Source organism: Mobula hypostoma, chromosome 2, assembly GCF_963921235.1.
Source record: "Mobula hypostoma chromosome 2, sMobHyp1.1, whole genome shotgun sequence".
Classification (NCBI taxonomy): Eukaryota; Metazoa; Chordata; class Chondrichthyes; order Myliobatiformes; family Myliobatidae; genus Mobula; species Mobula hypostoma.
Window position 1 is genome coordinate 25,886,437 of NC_086098.1, and position 20,861 is coordinate 25,907,297.

The 20,861-nt window shown below is 41.3% G+C and overlaps 1 protein-coding gene across 6 annotated transcripts in view; it reads right to left on the bottom strand.

The window, feature by feature from the left end:
* The window catches only part of ptprk (protein tyrosine phosphatase receptor type K), a 691,044-nt gene that overhangs the window by 28,889 nt on the left and 641,294 nt on the right, over window positions 1–20,861 (bottom strand). For all 6 annotated transcript variants that reach the window (XM_063034492.1, XM_063034484.1, XM_063034476.1 and 3 more), the window contains 6 exons: window positions 15,359–15,456; window positions 10,172–10,288; window positions 7,489–7,643; window positions 5,717–5,852; window positions 1,821–1,970; window positions 292–465 (listed from right to left, as the gene is read on the bottom strand). In XM_063034492.1, coding sequence (XP_062890562.1) covers window positions 292–465; window positions 1,821–1,970; window positions 5,717–5,852; window positions 7,489–7,643; window positions 10,172–10,288; window positions 15,359–15,456 — 830 coding nt within the window. The remainder of the gene's footprint in view (window positions 1–291; window positions 466–1,820; window positions 1,971–5,716; window positions 5,853–7,488; window positions 7,644–10,171; window positions 10,289–15,358; window positions 15,457–20,861) is intronic.

Sequence of the window (20,861 nt, forward strand, 5' to 3'; positions counted from 1 at the left end):
TTTAAAGCACAGGTTGACAGGTTCTTGATTAGTAAGGACATCAAAGTTTACAAGGAAAAGGCAGGAGAATGGGAATGAGAGGGAAAATGAATCAGTGAAGGACAGAGCAGATTTGATGGGCCAAATGGCCTGATCCTGCCTCTAATGGCCTCTCTTAAGCGGGAGGAGGCTAATTTATTTCTCATCTTTTCAGAAATGTTGCATAATACATATCAAAGCATCTAATAAAACTGAAGATTAAACTGCATGTTTTGTTTTGAAACTGAGAGGTGAAGTATATGAACCACATACATCCATAAGAGCAGCATTAATGTAGTTACTGCTTTCACCATCTATGGTAATTAAAAATGGCAGGCATCTGTCTGGTGGCAATGCGTCCATGTATCGATTCTTCTCATGATTCCTGGGAAGAAGAGCAATGCTACAGTCTTCGGGTTGTAGTTGTGAAGATACAGAATTTAGGGTCTATGTAGGAAAACAAGAAAATACATTAGTTGCCCAAGTGACTCCAATACTCTGTCTGAACAACACTTTTAGATAACCATTTCAATTCCTCTCTATGTGTATATTAAACATATAAATGCTCTGTGGGTTAACTGTTTATTTCAATGTTCAAAGTTCAAAGTAATTTCATTATTAGTGTGCATATATATCACCTATGCTACCCTGAGATTCATTTCCTTGCGGGCATTCACGGTAGAACAAAGAAATACAATAGAAGCAGTGAAAAACTACACACAATGATTGAAAAGCAACCAACGTGCAAAAGAAGACAAACTGCAGAAATACAATAAATAGATAGATAAATAATACTGAGAACATGAGTTGTAGAGTCCTTGAAAATGAGTCCAAATTTTGTGTTCTGTGATCAGGTCAGTATTATGGTGAGTGAAGTTATCCACTCTGGTTCAGAAGCCTGATAGCTGAAGAATTAAAATGGTTCCTGAACCTGGTGGCATGGGACTTAAATTCCTCAAGTTGAAACTATTAACTTACACATGAAATATTAGTATCTTATTTTCTATTTAGGTATTGAAAATCAAAGATATTGACACCAAATATACAATTCTGGCAAATATTCACACCAAACTACTACAGATAAGCTTGCTGGAAGCAAAAGAAGTGACTACATTTTGTTTCATTTAAAGGATATTGAAAAATAAATCCAAATTCCTACAACTATTTTAACCTTGCATTGGGAATAAATTTAATTGTTGAATATAGAAAATCTGAAAACAACTAAATGAACAATATTGCATTTGGTTGCCAAGGTGGTTTACAGTTACTGAATAAGCACTCTCTGGGGTGGGCTACCTCCCCAGAAGACAGCCGCAGAAGGGGGATGCAGCACAGTTAAATAGACTGTAGTCATCAACCCTTTTGATAGTCCTAGTAGCTGGAAGAAAGTCCTGAGCGCCCTTTAAGATGTCTCCTTTCTGTAACATATTGTTTCTTTCAAACAATGCTGTGGTTTTTATAAGTAAATAAATAGCATGAAGGAATATTGCTGAAACTATACATTTTACAATGCAAGAAATAAATCTATGTCGAAAATGTTACATTAAATTTAGAAATGTTCCGCAACAATGACCCTCTGGAAAGACATCATGAATGAAAACATAAATTTAAAAATCCAACTTAACAATCCCCAGTTAAAAGTCTATATTTTGGATCTATGATTGCATGCATTACATATACTTTATATACCAAAATCCAGTTTATTTCATTGAACATCAGCAAAGTGAATGCACAATTGCTATTGAATAATGAAAATAACTAAAAGAATGCATATCCACATCTTATAACTGAGACTTGCTTACCTGAAATTCATCTTTAAGCTGCGAAGAGTTACTCTGTGAATCAACTCGTATCATTTCGTAATAGGCTTGCTTGATTTCGCAGACTGGTATTGATGTGTCCCCACACAGACAAGCCTCCAGAATAGCATCATGAATGAATATATATTGTTCCTTTAAAACAAAAACAAATCCGGTATCAGATTCTCACTTCATGGCTATTAAGTTAGTTAATTGCATTTAAGAAGATAGCATCCGCTGTGGGATACAGCTTACAGGAATGTAAAACTCAAGCAGATAATCCACAGTAAGATGAAGAGGCCTCAGATCTCAAATTGTTAACATCAAGTAGGCTTTGCCCCTTGACGACAGAAAATCAAAAGGTTTAAGCGCACTGTACAAATATTGCTATTCAGCATAAATGAGCTTTCCAAATTTCTGGATTAAGTACAAAGAGAAGCTTTAAAAGTGGGAAAAGCTCTAAGGATCCAGAGACGCAAGAGACTGCAGTTGCTGGCTTTTGAAGAGCACAGTGGGTTAAGCAGCATCTGTGGGCAGAAAGGCACATCAGCACATCACACGACCCGGCCTCCCCTCAATACTTCTTATTGCCTTCGTAAAGCAGACCATAAGAAGTAAGAGCAAAACCTGGCCAGACAGCATAATCAAAGACCCTGTTCTCTCTTCTCCCCTCTCCCATCGGGCAGATGATACAAAAGCCTGAAAGCACGTACCACTAGGCTCAATGACAGCTTCTACCCCACTGTGATCAGACTCCTGAATGAGAAGATGGACACTCGTTAACTTATCTCGTTATGATTTTGTATTTTAATGTTTATCTGCACTGCACTTCTTCCAGCAGCTTTTGCACTTTATTCTGCGTTGTTCTTGTTTTGCTTAAATCGAGCTCAATGCACTTTGTAATGATTTGATCTGTGTAAATAGTATGCAAGATGAACTTCTCACAACATCTTGCTGCATGTGACGATAATAAACCAAAACTAAAAGGAACTGTCAACGTTGTGGGTTGAGGCTCTCTGCCAGGATGGATCCAGATCCAAGTTCAGGTTCTTGACCTGAGCACCAGCCCAGCGAGTTCCTCCAGCAGTATGCATCATGGCCTAAAGCAGAGGTTCTTAACCTGAGCTCCAGAGAACCCTCGGGGATCCGTGAATTTGAATGGGAAAAAATCTTACATCTTTATTTTCACTAACCTTTAAATGAAATTTAGCATTTCCTTTATGCAACAAATCACAGTAGTATTATCAGTACTTGTGACTTTATCACCAATAGAAATCACAGGTATTTTCATATCAGATTACAGTTCAAAGTAAAATTTATTATCAGAGTACATACATGTCATTGCATACAATCCTGAGGTGTTTTTTCTGTTGGAGTACTTAGTACATCTATAGAACAGCAACTCTATACAGGATCTGTAAACTGTAAACAAACTGTGCAAATGTAGATAACAAATAAATAGACAATAGGTGTAGGAGTAGGCCATTCAGCCCTTCGAGCCAGCACCGCCATTCACTGTGATCATGGCTGATCATCCACAATCAGTATTCAGTTCCTGCCTTATCCCCATAACCTTTGATTCCACTACCTTTAAGAGCTCTATCCATCTCTTTCTTGAAAGTATCCAGAGACTTGGCCTCCACTGCCTTTTGAGGCAGAGCATTCCAAATATCCACCACTCTCTGGGTGAAAAAGTTTTTCCTCAACTCCGTTCTAAATGGCCTACCCCTTATTCTTAAACTGTGGCCTCTGGTTCTGGACTCACCCATCGGCGGGAACATGCTTCCTGCCTCCAGCGTGTCCAATCCCTTAATAATCTTATATGTTTCAATCAGATCCCCACTCGTCCTTCTAAATTCCAGTGTATACAAGCCCAGTCGCTCCAATCTTTCAACATCCCGGGAATTAACCTTGTGAACCTACGCTGCACTCCTTCCATAGCAAGAATGTCCTTCCTCAAATTTGGAGACCAAAACTGCACACAATACTCCAGGTATGGTCTCACCAGGGCCCTGTACAGCTGCAGAAGGACCTCTTTGCTCCTATACTCAATTCTCCTTGTTATGAAGGCCAGCATGCCATTAGCTTTCTTCACTGCCTGCTGTACCTGCATGCTGGCTTTCAGCGATTGATGTACAAGAACACCTAGATCTCGTTGTGCTTCCCCTTTTCCTAACTTGACTCCATTTAGATAATAACCTGCCTTCCTGTTCTTACCACCAAAGTGGATAACCTCACATTTATCCACATTAACTGCACCTGCCATGCATCCGCCCACTCACCCAGCCTGTCCAAGTCACCCTGCATTCTCATAACATCCTCCTCGCATTTCACACTGCCACCCAGCTTTGTGTCATCTGCAAATTTGCTAATGTTACTTTTAATCCCTTCATCTAAATCATTGATGTATATTGTAAACAGCTGCGGTCCCAGCACTGAACCCTGCGGTACCCCACTGGTCACCGCCTGCCATTCCGAAAGGGACCCGTTAATCGCTACTCTTTGTTCTCTGTCAGCCAGCCAATTTTCAATCCATGTCAGTACTCTGCCCCCAATACCATGTACCCTAATTTTTCTCACTAATCTATGTGGGACCTTATCAAAGGCTTTCTAAAAGTCCAGGTACACTACATCCACTGGCTCTCCCTTGTCTATTTTCATAGTTACACCCTCAAAAAATTCCAGAAGATTAGTCAAGCACGATTTCCCCTTCGTAAATCCATACTAACTCGGACCTATCCTGTTACTGCCATCCAAATGTGTCGTAATTTCTTCTTTTATAATTGATTCCAGCATCTTTCCCACCACTGACATCAGGCTAAATGACAAACACGACCTAAGATAAGAGTCCATAAGCGAGTGTAGTTATCCCTTTTTGTTCTACAGCCCAGTGGTAGTGGGGTAGTAACTGTTATTGAACCTGGTGGTGCGAGTCCTGTACCTTCATGTACCTTCTACCTGATGGCAGCAGCGAGAAAAGAGCATGGCCAGGGTGCTGAGGGTCTTTGCTGATGGATGCTTCTTTTCTATGCAACTTTTCACGTAGATGTGCTCAATGGTTGGGGGGGGGGGTTTTACCCATGATGTACTGGGCCGAATCAACTACCTTTTGTAGGATTTTCCACTCAAAGGCATTGGTGTTCCCGTACCAGGCCGTAATGCAGCCAGTCAGCACACTTTCCACCACACATCTATGGAAGTTCGCTAAGGTTTTTGACGACATGCCGAACCTCTGTAGACTCCTGAGGAAGTAGAGGAGCTGTTGTGTTTTCATCTCAATTATATTTATATGATGGGTCCAAGACAGGTCCTCTGAGATAGTGACACCCAGGAATTAAAGTTGTTACAAATATCTCAAAATACCATTTACAGCTCGCTCATCACTACTCCAAAGTTATAGTTATTAGTCCTGCCACTAGACCGAATGCGACCGCAGTCTTCCTGTCTGTAGATGCTTGTGCAACGTAGTTGGCCAACTATCAGGCCACCCTGCGATTGCATGTCCAACGTGACATGTGTGTTGCTTTGTCAAAGACCACCCTACAGTTTAAGGTTCTTATTCAAGCAACAACATCGTTCACACTGATAGGTATTTAAAAAATAAAGTTTAATCTTATCTTGCCTATATTTTAAGTGTACAGTCTTGTTATTTAATATGTTAATAAAGTAGTACATATATTACTAGGTCAATTTGGTTTTTTTAACTATTTTGATAACTGTATTTCAATATAATTGGTTTCCTTTTATGCATTTCATTTTATATAGTTAAATACATTATTCTGAGAAGGAGTGCATAGGCTAAAGAGGTTAAAAAAGTTAAGAATCCTTGGTCTAAACTTCGGCACACTATTAATGTCATATTATGCCAGGTTCTTTCAATGAACCAATTTGCGTCTTACCTCTGTCTGAACCATATTAATGCGCCTCGATCGTAATGCTTTAACACAGTTATAGATATCAACAACTCCTTCTCGCTCTGCCATGTCTAACATGATATCTATAACAATATAACAGCCGGTCCTTCCTGCCCCAGCACTGAAAACAGAAATAAAATGGAGAGTTTCACGTGTAGTAAAATATCGTCATCATTAGATATTAAAATTTACTTTACAACTCAATACTATTTGCACTGATAAATGTTCATTGAGATAACTGATTGACATTAGTAACTTAATTTCAATGCATTATAAGTGTGTCCTATGCAGTGAGGTCTTGAGAGCAATTTATAAAGCAATTCTAACTTATAAAAGTACTGCTCAGAATACTACTGACAACCATGACAGATTCACACAAGAAACTGGTTGGATTTGCTCAGAGAATGATTTATAAGAATGAAAGGGAAGTAGAGAGAGACAGTGAGGTTATGGAATGGCTTGCAGCCTTAACTGCTGAAGAAGCCAGCTGCAGGGTGATCAAGCTCAAGAATGATACAGATGCTAGTATTAAAGGTGCACAAAGGACTGCCGGAAAGACTTGTGGAACATAAGGACCATAAGACATAGGAGCAGAATTGGGCCATTCAGCCCATCATGTCTGCTCCCCCATTCCATCATGGCTGATCTCGGATCCCACTTAACCCCATACACCTGCCTTCTCGTCATATCCTTTGATGCCCTGACCGATCAGGAAACTATCAACTTTTGCCTTAAGTATACCCATGGAGTTGGCCTCTACCACAGTCTGTGGCAGAGCATTCCACAGATTGACTGCTCTCTGTCTAAAAGATGTTGAGGATTTGAAAATTTGGGTTGCACTGTGACACAGGTTCAGTGCTATCCTCCAGTGCCGTGTGGAGTTTGCATGTTTATCTTTTGATAATGCCTGTGTTTGTGTGTGTTCCCTTTTCCTCCCATATCACAAAGACATCTTAGCCGTTAGGTTGATTGGCCATTGTAGATTAACCCCGGGTTTAGGTGGCTGCTGAGAGAATCAGTGGAAGTTAATGGGAATGCGGGAGAAATAAGGTTATAGGGAGATGCATGTTCTGCTCGGGATTATGTGCAACTTGGTTCATGGCTGAATTTCTGACTTGCAAAGCATCCAGTTTGTGAACCATTCCTAGGAACAGAACCCTGTTGTAACCTGCAGCTGACAGAAAGGTGACAGTAACTCCAATTATATCACATTACAACAGTGGTGTGCAGAGGAGCATCTCTGCACGCATGCCACGTCGAACCTTGAAGTGGATGGGCTAGAGCAGCAAAAGACCATAAACTCAGTGGCCACTTCACTACGTATGTGAGATACCTAATCAGGTGGCTACTGAGTGTAGGTCTGTGAAATAGGACAGGTTAATGAATGCATATAACATTGTGCAAGTTTGGAGAAATGATCAGAAAAATGCTTCTCTCTGTTGAAGGATGGGAGAAAAGAGATGAAGCTCTATGCCTTGTCTTAATAGAGATTGTAACAAATTGTTGAAATGAGGTCAATGAAGCAACAATGGTCCAGAAACAATCAGCAGAGTTTTGGAGAGAAGGACTGAGTGATTCGGTAAGAAGATGGGCTGAGATGAATCATAATAATTATTTCTGTGTGAACTAACTGCCATTGGTAAGTTGACTTCTTGCTATGTAGATGTATTTGTAAATGCAGCTATACTGACGTTAGGCACAGAGATATACAAAATCAATTTTGCATTATTGAAATATTTATACAAAATGAAGCCAACCTGCAATGTACAACTACTGGCCCCGCTCCTGGGGGATTTGAGATTTTCACACGGCGGATAAATGCTAGTAGACCAGTTGCATGATAAGGAACACCATGATCAGGCCAGCCAGTGAAATGGAACTGCTTCACTTCACGAATTTCATCAAAGCCTCTCTGAGAAGGAATGGATTCACATTTAAAAACTACTCTGTAACTGAATCATTATGCAAAATGCATAAAAGGTATTCACAGCTACATTTCAGTAAACGAGGCTAAATCTTGGCCTCTAACCAGGAATGCAGTCATGATCATCTCAGGGATGCACATAAGAATTTAAACATAGCAACTTTTAAAGGGGAACATGTGCTGATCGTTAATGTTACTGGGTGTCCATAATCTCACCAGATGCCACTGTTCTTGTTTACCTTGACTTGTGCACGACTCTGGTTCTTAGACTGCTTTCAAAATAATTTATCCCTTTTGTGACTGTTCTGTCAACTCAAGTTTAAGTTTAATTATCATTCAACCACACGAGTATAGCATTCCTCCAGAACCAAGGTGTAACACACATTACCAACAGCACACAGCACACTGCAAGAGTACATATGGTTCATTGAATCATATGTTTATTATGGCACAAGAGACATTCATTCAGCCCACTGATCAACTCTGCAATCCCATTCTCACAGTTCCTTCCACATTTTTAGAATATGGTTGATGGTGGGGGCTGTTCCATTCACCTGATTTATGTACAGTACATTAATGTTTCCAATGAGTATTCTGCCCTATAATCTGCTGCTTCCTTCACATCATATACCTTGAATGCTTATCCTTATCCATGAACATCAACTGGCTGTGGAGCTCCATGACCAACTCCCCCTAGTCTCTACTCCTGAAGATCAAGAGTGGCATAAATTTGACTGGGCATCAGTGAAAGTCATGGTGCAGGCAAACACTGAGCATGCAAGAGGTCTCCTGGAAGCTTGGCTTTCCGGGAACAATTCTGTAAACAGATATGTAGACCTCCATCCTATCTATAAGCCTACATGGGTAAAATTCCGGACCACAAAGCACAGAGTTCGCCCTGCAACCAATCAGCGACGAGACCTCCTCCCTACAGCGCAACTGAGTTTCTCCAATGACGACAAATCAGCTGACTGGTAAGTATATAAAGCCAAGCATTTGGAGGACACACCACAAATTAACAACACACCGATGATGTCTCCTTGCATGGTGATGAAACATTTGCAAATGAATTGGCGGGACTGGAGAAGAACTCAACCCAACCGTTAAAGTGGCAAATTAACCTATCAAACTGCACAACTTTGGGACACAAGTGGAAACTAGAACATCTAGAATAAAACTCATGCAATCAGAAGGAGAACGTGCAAACTTCATACAGGGAGAATCCTATGTCAGTATTGAATCTTAGTTTCTTGAGCTATAAGGCAGCAGCTCTACTAGCTAAGTCACTTCCTTTCTGGTTCAAGATTCCTAAACTTAGTGAAGTTAAGGAGAATCCCAATAGTTCTGTTGCATCAGCTATGCTTAGTTTTTGTGGGAAACATACCACTGCTCCTCTCGAAAGATCAATCCCTCAAACTAAGGTTCAAAAAGTTCAAGGTAAATGTTATTATTAATCTACATACAGTATACATCACCATATACAGCCCCGAGATTCATTTTCTTGTGGGCATTACCAACAGATCTACAAAATAGTAACTATAACAGAGTCAACTAGGGTGCTCAACATGAAGATTTCATGTCTGGAGAACCACTTTAGCTACTTCTCTTGATCTTTCAGACAAGTAGCAGGAAATGGCTAACATCCCAGGGGTTATACCACTGACATTCCTAGATTTTAGACTCAGTTTTTTAAAAAAGCCTGACCTGTGCATCTTACCAATAATATTATAAGTAAACATTCACTGAACTTTCCTCCCATGCTAGAAGGTTTCAAATCTGCGGTCCTACAACGATTTCTCCTTGCTGCATGCCCATTTTGTGAAACCAAGACATTTTTTTTGAAGATGCAAAAAACATTAGGTTCTCTTAACTTTCCATTCTATCTGTTTCATGCATTCTTCAGGCCTTGAAGAGTTAATCCTAGCAATTCCATTCGAATTTAGCTAATTTATTCCAAACTCCTAAAACTTGATATGTAACATGTTGGCTTTTCAGCATGGCTTCTCGGTAATTAAGATATGATTAAAATGTTCACAAGTAATGTCATAACCATCTTTATTTTTGCTTTAAATATCTTAAAGGAATATTAGTTCATTCCTTTTTTGGAGGTTAAATAACCAGTGATTAATGCATATTTAGCAGTTTCCAATTAAGTTGTCACAGAAATATAAACCCAATTGGTGCCTAATGCACTCTGCTGACTTGCAAGCACACTTGCTGCTGGCTACTCAGCATCCACAGATTAGAGCTTAATATATTGCATAGCTACGTGCATTAGCATGAAATTGAATTTCCTATGATCACCTATTTCGTCCATTAATTTATTTTCCAGTCCAACAAGTAAATGCCTGATATTTTAACTGCAGATTTTTCCGGTTTGTGTGGTTTAATTAATGAGGGCAAAACAGAATTTGAACGATCAATCTGACTGAATACCACTTCCCTTAAAAATCATTACATCAGGTAAGTACTGAAAGAAACAAAGTGAGGAAATTAAGGTTGATAAATGAACTTACCCTTTCCAATGTAAATGTTCGAACAACATATTCTGCAAGAGGCTCCTCTTCCACAAATGTAACTTTGAAATCTGCATAAACTTCACTATCATCTGGCCAATACTTGTAACATTTCACCTAGGATTTAAATTTTAAAAAATCAGAAGATTAGGAATGGAAAATGTTAGCATGAGAGTTAGAATACCTTCTGCAGTACACTGATAGAAATTTGGGAGTGCCTTGGGTAACATACTAAGTCTCCTCAAGCTCCTAATGAAATATAGGAGGGAGGAGAAGATGGCGGCGTGACGTAGTGTGCGCGGCCGTTCCGAGTGAATACTGTATGTGTAACTAGGTGCCATGCACGATCCAGATTTGATGGCGACAGCCATGAGAAGCGCAGAGGAACATCTGGAGAAGTTTCTGAAATGCCTGCTTCACTGCCGCTGCTACTGTGCGATTGAGAATCTCCGGAGACGAAGGCCCCAAATCCTCGGCTTTGCGTATCGCCTGTTGCCGGGGCCGGGGTCGAAGCACTCGGCAGAGATAGTGCTCGGTGTCGAAGAGGTGGGTTCGAGGCTCGGAGTTTTTCGGACGGACCCGGAGTCGGACTGTGGTTGGATGCTTCTGGGATGTTGCATCGGCAAGTTGGTGGCGCTGGGGGTTCACCGTCTACGTGAGATGATGGGACTTTCTAGAGACTCTGAGACTTTTACTGTGCCATGGTCTGTTTTTATCAAATTACGGTATTGCTTTGCACTGTTGTAACTATATGTTATAATTATGTGGTTTTTGTTAGTTTTTAAGTTGGTTTGTCATGTGTTTTTCTGATATCATCCTGGAAAAACATTTTATCATTTCTTAATGCATGCATTACTAAATGACAATAAAAGGGGACTGCGTATGCTCATAATCATAGCTGCAGTTGTGCGTTTGTTGTAATTGCATCAATACGTCGGACCAGGATAGATGTTGATGCCCAGGAACTCACTCTTTCCACTGCTGATCCCTTGATGAGAACTGGTCTGTCTTCCGTCAACTTCCTCTTCCTGAAGTCCACAATCAATTCCTTGGTTTTAGTGATGTTGAGTGCAAGGTTATTGTTACACCACCATTCAACCTGCTGATTTATCTCACCCCTGTACACTTCCTTGTCACCATCTAAAATTCTGCAAACAATAGTTGTATTATCAGCAAATTTATAGATTGCGTTTGATCTGTGATTAGGCACATTCGTTGGTGTGAAAGTAGAGCAGTCAGCTAACCACGCATATTTGAGGAGCATCAGTATTGATTGTCAGCAAGAAAAATGTAGAAACATAGAAAATCAACAGCACAACACAGGCCCTTTGGTCCACAAAGCTGTGCCAAACATGTCCTTACCTTAGAAACTACCTAGGCCTCTATTTTTCTAAGCTCCATGTACCTATCCAGGAGTCTCTTAAAAGACCCTTTCACATCCACCTCCACCACCATCGCCAACAGACCATTCCACACACTCACCACTCTCTGCGTAAAAACTTACCCCTGACATCTCCTCTGTACCTACTTCCAAGCACCTGAAAACTGTGCCCTCTCATGCTAGCCATTTCAGTCCTGGGGAAAAAGCCTCTGACTCTCCACACGATCAATGCCTCTCATCATCTTATACACCTCTGTTAGGTCACCTCTCATCCTCTGTCGCTCCAAAGCCAGTTCACTCAACCTATTCTCATAAGGCATGCTCCCCAATCCAGGCAACATCCTTGTAAATTTCCTCTGCACTCTTTCTATGGTTTTCACATCCTTCCTGTAGTGAGGCGACCAGAACTGAGCACAGTACTCCAAGTGGGGTCTGACCAGGGTCCTATATAGCTGCAACATTACCTCTTGGCCCCTAAACTCAATCCCACAATTGATGAAGGCCAATGCACCGTATGCCTTCTTAACCACAGCGTCTACCTGCGCAGCAATTTTGAGTGTCCTATGGACTCGGACTCCAAGATCCCTCTGATCCTCCGCACTGCCAAGAGTCTTACAATTAATACTATATTTTGCCATCATATTTGACTTACAAAATGAACCACTTCACACTTATCTGGGTTGAACTCCATCTGCCACTTCTCAGTCCAGTTTTGCATCCTATCAATGTCCCGCTGTAACCTATGACAGCCCTCCACACTATCCACAACACCCCCAACCCTTGTGTCCTCAGTAAATTTACTAATCCATCCCTCCACTTCCGCATCCAGGTCATTTATAAAAATCACGAAGAGAAAGGGTCCCAGAACAAATCCCTGAGGCACACCACTGGTCACCGGCCTCCATGCAGAATATGACCTGTCAACAACCGCTCTTTGCCTTCTATGGGCAAGCCAGTTCTGGATCCACAAAGCAAGGTCCCCTTGGAACCCATGCCTCCTTACTTTCTCAATAAGCCTTGGATGAGGTACCTTATCAAATGCCTTGCTGAAATCCATATACACTACATTTACTGCTCTTCCTTCATCAATGTGTTTAGCCACATCCTCAAAAAATTCAATCAGGCTGTTATTTCTGATCTGTACTGACTGGTCTCCTGGTGTGGAAGTCAGGGATCCGGTTGCAAAGTGAGGTACAAAGGCCCAGGTTTTGGAGCTTGTTGATTAGAACTGAAGGTATGATTGTGTTGAACGTTGAGCTGTAATCAATAAACAGCAGCCTGACATAGGTATAGCTATTGTCCAGGTGATCGAAGGCTGACTGGAGAGCCAGTAAGATTGCATCTACTGTAGATATATTGTGACAGTAGGCAGATTGCATTGGATCAACGTCTTTGCTTAGTCAGCAATTGATTCGAGCTATAACCAACCTCTGAAAGCACTTCATCACTGTAGCTGCAAGTGCAACGGGGCGATAAGCGTTGAGACAGCTCACCCTGCTCTTCTTGGGCACTGGTATGATTGTCGCTCTTTTGATGCAGGTGGAAACCTCTGAATGCAGCAGTGAGAGATTAAAGACGTCCTTGAACGCTCCCACCACTTGGTTAGCACAGGTTTTCAAAGCCCTACCAGGTTCACCATCTCTTCATAGATGTTCTCATGTCGGCCTCTAGGACGGAGATCAGAGGGTCACCAGATGCTGCGGGTATTCACACAGGTGCAGTTTCATCCTCCCTTTCAAAGTGTGTGTAAAAGGCGTTGAGCTTGTCTGGGAGTGAAGCATCACGGCCATTCATGATGTTAGGTTTTGCCTTGTAAGAAGTAATGGTCTGCCAGAGCTGACGTGCATCCGATTCCATCCCTAACTTCAATCAAAATTATCTTTTCGTCCTTAAAATAACCTTCTGTACGAAATGCAGAACAAATTAGCATACTACCAATATTACTACAGTACTATGAAACTGTGTATTAGTTTCTAATAGTTACCAGTGGAGGAGTTCATCCAGTGAAGGCTGTCATCTTCTTTTGATTGACTATATAAATTAACAAAGTCAGCTCAGACACCCGGTACAGATAATGGACAGCTTTCTGTGATTGTATCCTCCAAACCTTCATTTTCATCGCAACATTCAAGATGATTGTTGATGCCTTCATGGTTCCTAACTTCCTGTAGCAGTGAAATTCTTTCATTTTTACTTCTGCCCATTTCTGTGTGTCTCTATGACTGAATGCTTGAAACTACAGTGTGTGAAACAGCTCTAAGTTGTCCTCCTCCTTATTTCTCGCCAACTAGCAGTGAAAAAAATCACACTGCTTTTTAAAAACAAACACATGCAACTAACTCTATTTCATCAGTCCTGATGAAGGGTCTCGGCCTGAATTACTCTTTTGCATGGATGCTGCCTAGCCTGTTGAGTTCCTCCAGCATTTTGTGTGTGTTGCTTTAGATATCCAGCATCTGCAGATTTTCTCATGTTTGTGACGCTACTTAAAACTGTTCACTCTAAGCATGGTGTGGCGTCTAACGGCCACACAAGTGCACACGACTGACACTAGCTGGAAGCTGTTTGGCAACAGCCTTCTGTCCCACTTAAGCAGTATAGTGTCTCAGATATACAAAGGGAATCCCAGCCATTTTCTTGTCAGTTTTTGTTCTTAAGAGTTGTCCCAAATAAGTTGCTGCCCCAATTAACCAATAGCCCAATTAACAGGAATCTATTGTATTTAGGACTTGAATAAACAACTCACAGAATTCTTTCCCATATCTGAAATTTAAATTTTAAATTGTAAGGAAGGTGCAAAATTTTATAAATATTAAAAAAAAATTAAAACATTTCAAAAATTCCATGGTGCCCACAAGACTTTTATCCATTGTTACAACTAGCACTGCAATAAACATTCTCTGAAATATATGATTTGATGTTAGGTGGCTCGGCCTGAAACATCGACTGTTTATTCTCTTCGGCAGATGCTGCCTGACTTGCTGAGTTCCTCCAGCACTCTGTGTGTGTTGTCCTGGATCTCCAGCATCATCAGTTCACAAATACGCTACACAGTGCCGCGTGGACCCAATCAAATAAAATGGGCTCTTTTCTTGAGCCATCTCCTTTAAAGCGAATTCTCTTTGAAAACTTTATAAAATTCTCAAGGAGAGGAAGCCTGTGAAAGGGATGGCAGTCTTGGAAGAATTTGAAGGTAGCAACAATTATCTTGAATGTTACAATGGAAATGACAACTTGGAGGATGCAATTAAAGAAGGCATTGTATAAAGGCTGTCTATTATCTGTACTAGGTGTCTGCACTAACTTTGTTAATTTACAGTCAATCAAAAGAAGATGACAGCATGCACTGGATGAATTTCTCCTATAACTATTAGAAACTAATACACAGTTTTATAGTACTGTAGTAATATTGGTAGTGTTCTAATTTTTCTGTATTTCATATGGAAGGCTATGTTAAGGGTGAAAAACAATTTTGAATGAAGTTAGAGATGGAATCGGGTGCACATCATCCTAGTCTAATAAGTCTAACTACTAATGGCCTGAGAATCTTACTTATATTTTAAGGAGCAATAAAATCCAAGTGCAGCAAGTAGTGGAAGTTTTGCCTTGTGCAAAACACACTCTGGACTTTAAGACTAGTGAATGCAGGAAGTACTCATCACATCAAACAACATCCATAGGAAGAGAAGTAGAGTTAATATTCGTCAGGTTTCTAGCCTCTGCCATTTTTAAACATTTTCTTTTCTTAGATTTTACGTGCTCCAAAATATTGGCATTTACAATCTCACCACCAAAACTAGACTTACTCTTCCAACTTCCACCAGATTTGTGACCATAACGATACAAACTGATTGTTCTTGCCAGACCATTCTCCAGAAGTCATAAACAGTTTCATGTACTGGGCCTAGAGAACAGAACAAGAAAAAGTGAGCTAAACGATTAGCTTTATTTGTCACGTGTACAATGAAACATGCAGTGAAATGTGTCATTTGAAATCAAATCGGTGAGGGTTGTGTTGGGACCAGTGTCGCCATGTTTCTGACACCAACATAGCAGGCCCATAATTTACCAATCCTAACCAAGCCATACATCTTTGGAATGCAGGAGGAAACTGGAGCACCCGGAGGAAATCCACACGGTCACAGGGAGACTGTACAAACTCCTTACAGACAGCGGCAGGAATTGACACCTGATTGGTGAATACCAGTGCTACAAAGTGATGGTGCTAACCACTACACTACCCCGCTGCCCTTTTATTTATGTAATGTGAGAAATAATTTACTGCCTCAAAATTTTCTGCTATCACAAGTTTTTCACATATGTTATTCAGCTTAGTGTTTCTTAAAGCACACTTACACTGGATAGTAATAATAATAATAAATGCAATTACACAAAAATTATCAAAGCATTTTGAACATTGAAGCTTATTTCAATAAACTTCTGCCAAAGTATTCAACTGTATTAACATGCCCTGTAACATTCATTAAAAGTTAATTGAAAGTGAAACTCTCTAGTCCGGCTCCCTTAGGAGCTCATTTCCTGACCACAGAAAATGTCCTGATCACCTTTCTCGGAGCAGGAGAACCGTTTGTAAGTATAGACACTCCACATGCCAATGAAGGGTTCTGAGAACTTTCTGTAACAAAGAGCCACTAAGTTTTATATTAAGCCGTGACACCATGGTAGCAATGCTGTTCAAGTCCGGAGTCATCTACAAGAGGTCTGTACATCCTCCCTGGGCCCTCTGGTTTCCTCCCGCAGTCCAAAGATGTACTGGTTAGTAGGTTAATTGGTCATTGCAAATTGATTAGGTTGAGGTTAAATTGGGGTTGTCGGGGGTTGCTAAGGCGGTGTGGCTCAAAGGGTCGCAAGGGCCTATTCTGCACTCTATTGCCCAATAAACAAACAAATAAATAAACAGACAGATAAAATCAGAAGCACTGTTAGATGCACTGGTAGGTTAATTAGCTATAGATTGGCACACCTCAGTTAATTTTAGATCTTAGTTGGAATTAGTTAATCAGTGTAGATTTCTACTGCAGATTCAGAACATGCTGAACCAAGGGAGTAGACCAACCCCAGAATGACGGACATGTACATGGACCAAAGCTCAATAGATTCAAAGTAATTTTATAATTGTACATAAAGTAAGTTGCCCATGACTACTTGCACTAATAATTTTTATTTAGGAATTGATTTGACTTGATATAGCTGTCTTTTATACTCAGCGCACAGTACAGGATGTGCAATTAACAGCAAGCCACCTCTGTGTACTCTTGTGGTGAGTCTGAAGATGGATTTGCACTACAGCTTTGCATGACACAGTGCTATTATAGGGGTGGACTAATATAAAACCTGACTACAAAGTAACAGGAAAACCAAGATATGCCTCCAGGTTTACCCCACGGACAATATATCAATAACTTTGAGGGTTTCTAGATGCCCCCAACATTTAAAAGCATTTGAAATCTCTAAAGAAAAATATCAATTACCCATTTAAAAATTTAAAACGATTACTTTGAATATAAAACAGAAATAAAGCATTTCACATACTTCCTACAACAGGGTGAAAATACAACTCATCGAGTATTTGCCAGTTTACAGCAGAGCAATGCCATCTGTGCACTCCACCCCTCAGTTCCCATTTTCTCATTAAATCTATAACTCCCACCTCAATTTTCCTGTCAACCTATGACTCGGGGCAATTTACTTGTCAGAATACCTTTGTAATGTGGGAAGAACCAGAGCATGTGAAGAAAATTTCATGTGGTTACAGTGAGAATGTGTAAACTCTACACAGAAAGTAACCAAGGTCAATTCTGAATTGCTGAAGCTGCGATATAGCAGCACTAGCTGTGGTGTCACTGTGCTGCCCAGTACAGGCTTCTGATGGTACAAGAGCAGGCCATTCAGGTCATCAGGACAATGCCAGCTCTATTAGTCCTGTGGTCTGACGTGGAACTTTATCATCCATCATAGAATCGGAGTTATTACAGGAAACAAGCCCTTCATCTACCACAGCCTTGCCAACCATTTTGCCTAGCCACACAAATCGCAATTTCCAATATCACAAATGTGATTGTATCTGATTCCAACACCTCCCAACCACACCACCCCCCAGCAGTATCTTCCAAATATCAACCACTGTAAAAAAAAATTCTCCTCAGATCCTCTTTAAAACCTCTTCTTCTCCGCTTAAACCTATGCTTTCTTATCCTTGCTTTTCGTAATTTTATACAGCTCCATCAAGTCACCTCTCATCCTCCTCCCCTCCAGGGAAAACAAACCCAGCCAATGAAATCTCTTCTAGTAATTAAAGTCCACCAAGCAGGCAAAATGCAGATGCATCTCCTGTGCACCACCTCAAGCACAATCACATCCTTCTTACAGTGTGGCAAACAGAACTGCACACACTGTTTCCGTGTTTTGAACATTCAAGCTTGTTTATTCTTCACCCCAATCTTTGAAAGCAAGCATGTCACGTACCTTCTTCACACTACATCTACCGTGCGTTGCCGCTTTCAGGGAACTATGCCTTGAACCCCAGGGTACCTCTGATCATTAACACTGCACATGTCCCACTCTAAACAAGGAGTCACAAGCCCTTGAGTATATGGGATGTAGGGATACACTTATGAGGGAAATCATCATCACTGTGTGCCATGTTGTATGATGTAGGCAATCATGGTCTTTCCGTGACCATGGTTGTTCTTAACAAATTTTTCTGCATTAGTGGCTTGGCGCTACCTTCTTTTGGACAGTGTCTTCACAAGACGGGAGACCCCAGCCATTGTGAGTACCCTTCAAAGATCGTCTGCTTGGCGTCAGTGGTCACGTAACCAAGAACTGTGATACACACAGCTGCTCATAGGACCATCCACCACCTGCTCCCATGACTTCACGTGACCATGATCGGGGTGGGGGGGGAGGGGGGAAATAAGCAGGTGCTACACCTTGCCCAAGGGTGATCTGCAGGCTCGCAGGGGGAAGGAGCACCTTACACCTCTTTTGCTAGATATGTCTGCACTCCAATACCCCAATGAGGGAAATAGGAGGGCAAAATGAGGACGAGATAATTTTGTCAGACAAGGTAAAGGGGAATGTCAAGAGACTGCACGTATATTAAGAGTAAAAGGATATCTAGAGGGAAAATGAGACCCCTTAAAGATAAATGTGATCATCTATGTGTTAAGCCACAGAAGATGTAAGGAAGTGATGTACTGCAAATATTCCACGTTACAAAAGAGGGGGTACTTGTGCTCTTAAAGTGGATAAAACCCTGAGATTCACCAAGTGTATCCTTAGACATTGTAGGAAAGGAGAAAAAAAATCGTTGGGGCCGTGGGGTAGATATTAATATTGCCTAGAGCCCTAGATAAGGTATGAGGAGAGTGGAGGTTCACTAATGTTGTGACATTTTTTAAGAAGGCTGCAAGTTCGGGCCAGGGAACTGCAGGATGGTGAGCCTGACGTTAGTGGTAGGAAAGTTATTGGAGAGGTTTCTGAGAGATGGGGGCTACCTATTTTGGAAAGACAAGGACTTGATTAAAGGGTACGCAGCATAGTTCTTTGCATTGCAAATCACGTCTCCCAAATCTGACTGAGATTTTTTTGAATAGGTCACAAACAGAATTGACTAGGGTAGGGCATGGGCTTCTGCAAAGCGTTTGACAAGGTTCTACATGGCAGACCGTTCCAGCAGGCAGATTAAATGGCTAGTTAGTCGATTACATACAAACTTGGCTTGCTGAAAGGGGTCAGCAGATGGTAGTGGAAGGTTGATTTTCAGAATGGAGTTCTGAGACCAGCGGTGTGTCACAGGGAGTACGGAGTCCATTATTGTTCACCAGTACAATTTCTTAATCATCATATCAACTACGTTAACAATTTATATGAGAATGTAGTTGGCATGACGAATAAGTTTGCATAAGATACAAAAATTGCTGGTACAGTGGATAGTGAAGAAGATTATTTATGTTTACAAAAGAATCTAGATTAAGTGGGAAACTGGGCTAAGAAATGGCAGTTGCAGTTTAATTTGGAAACGTGTTAAGTGTTGCATTCGGCGAGTTAAACCAGGGAAGGATTTGCACAATAAAAGGAGGGGGCCCAAAGGGTGTTCTAGAACAGAGAGACCTTGGCATGCAAGTACATAGTCCTTTGACAGTGGTGTCAAGGGTAGATGGAATGAAGAAGGGGCTAGTCTTGTTTGTCTTCATTGGCCAGAATATTGAGTAGAAGAGTTGGGACTTCATGTTACAACTGTACATTAGTGAAACCACATTATCTATTATGTGCAGTTCTGGTCACCAAGCTATAGAAAGGATATCACTGATCCAGGAATGGTGCAGGAAAGATTCACAAGGATGTTACTAGGATTGGTGGGCTTGAATTATAAGGGGAGACTGGATAGACTGGAGCTTTTTTCCCCTTGAGCAGAGGAGGCTGACTGATGACCTACCAAAGATGTATATAAAACCTTAAAAGACAAGGTGAATAATCACAGTCTTCACTAGGGTAGGGGAGTCTAAAACTAAAGTAAAGGCATCCGTTAGCCTTGCGAGACCATGGATCTGCGCCTGGAACGTCTTCACTCTCCAGGGCGCAGGCCTGGGCAAGGTTGTATGGAAGACAGGCAGTTGCCCGTGCTGCAAGTCTCTCCTCTCCACGACACCGATGTTGCCAAGGGAAGGGCATTAGGACCCATACAGCTTGGCACCAGTGACATCGCAGAGCACTGTGTGATTAAGTGCCTTGCTCAAGGACACAACACGCTGCCTTGGCTGGGGCTCAAACTCACGACCTTCAGGTCGCTAGTCGAACGCCTTAACCACTTGGCCACGTGCCCACTGTCTAAAACTAGACAGCATACAGTTCAGGCGAAAGGGGAAGAATTTAACAGAGACCTGGGTGGGGGGGGCAGCATTTTTCACCCAGAGATGGTGGTATGTGAAATGTGTTGGTGGGAGAGTACAATTACAACATCCAAAAGGCATCTGAAAAAGAGCTAAAGATTGGGAGTAACCGTAATGCCTCTGCATCACCACGGGGACTCAACATGTTGAATGATGACTGCTGTACCATAATTACTTAATACTTTCCTTCTTTTATATAATAAAAGGAGAAGAAGAATAGCCCTTAACTCGGCAGTGGAGTCATGACTGTGTTTCCGTAGCAAGCTATTCTTGTTTTTACGAGGCCGAGTTGCTAGCTCGATGCTCAACCCGACTTGGATTCGAACTCGGGAACCTTTGCTCCGGAGTCCGGCGCTGATATTATTGCGCCACCAAGTGGGACATATAATAAAAG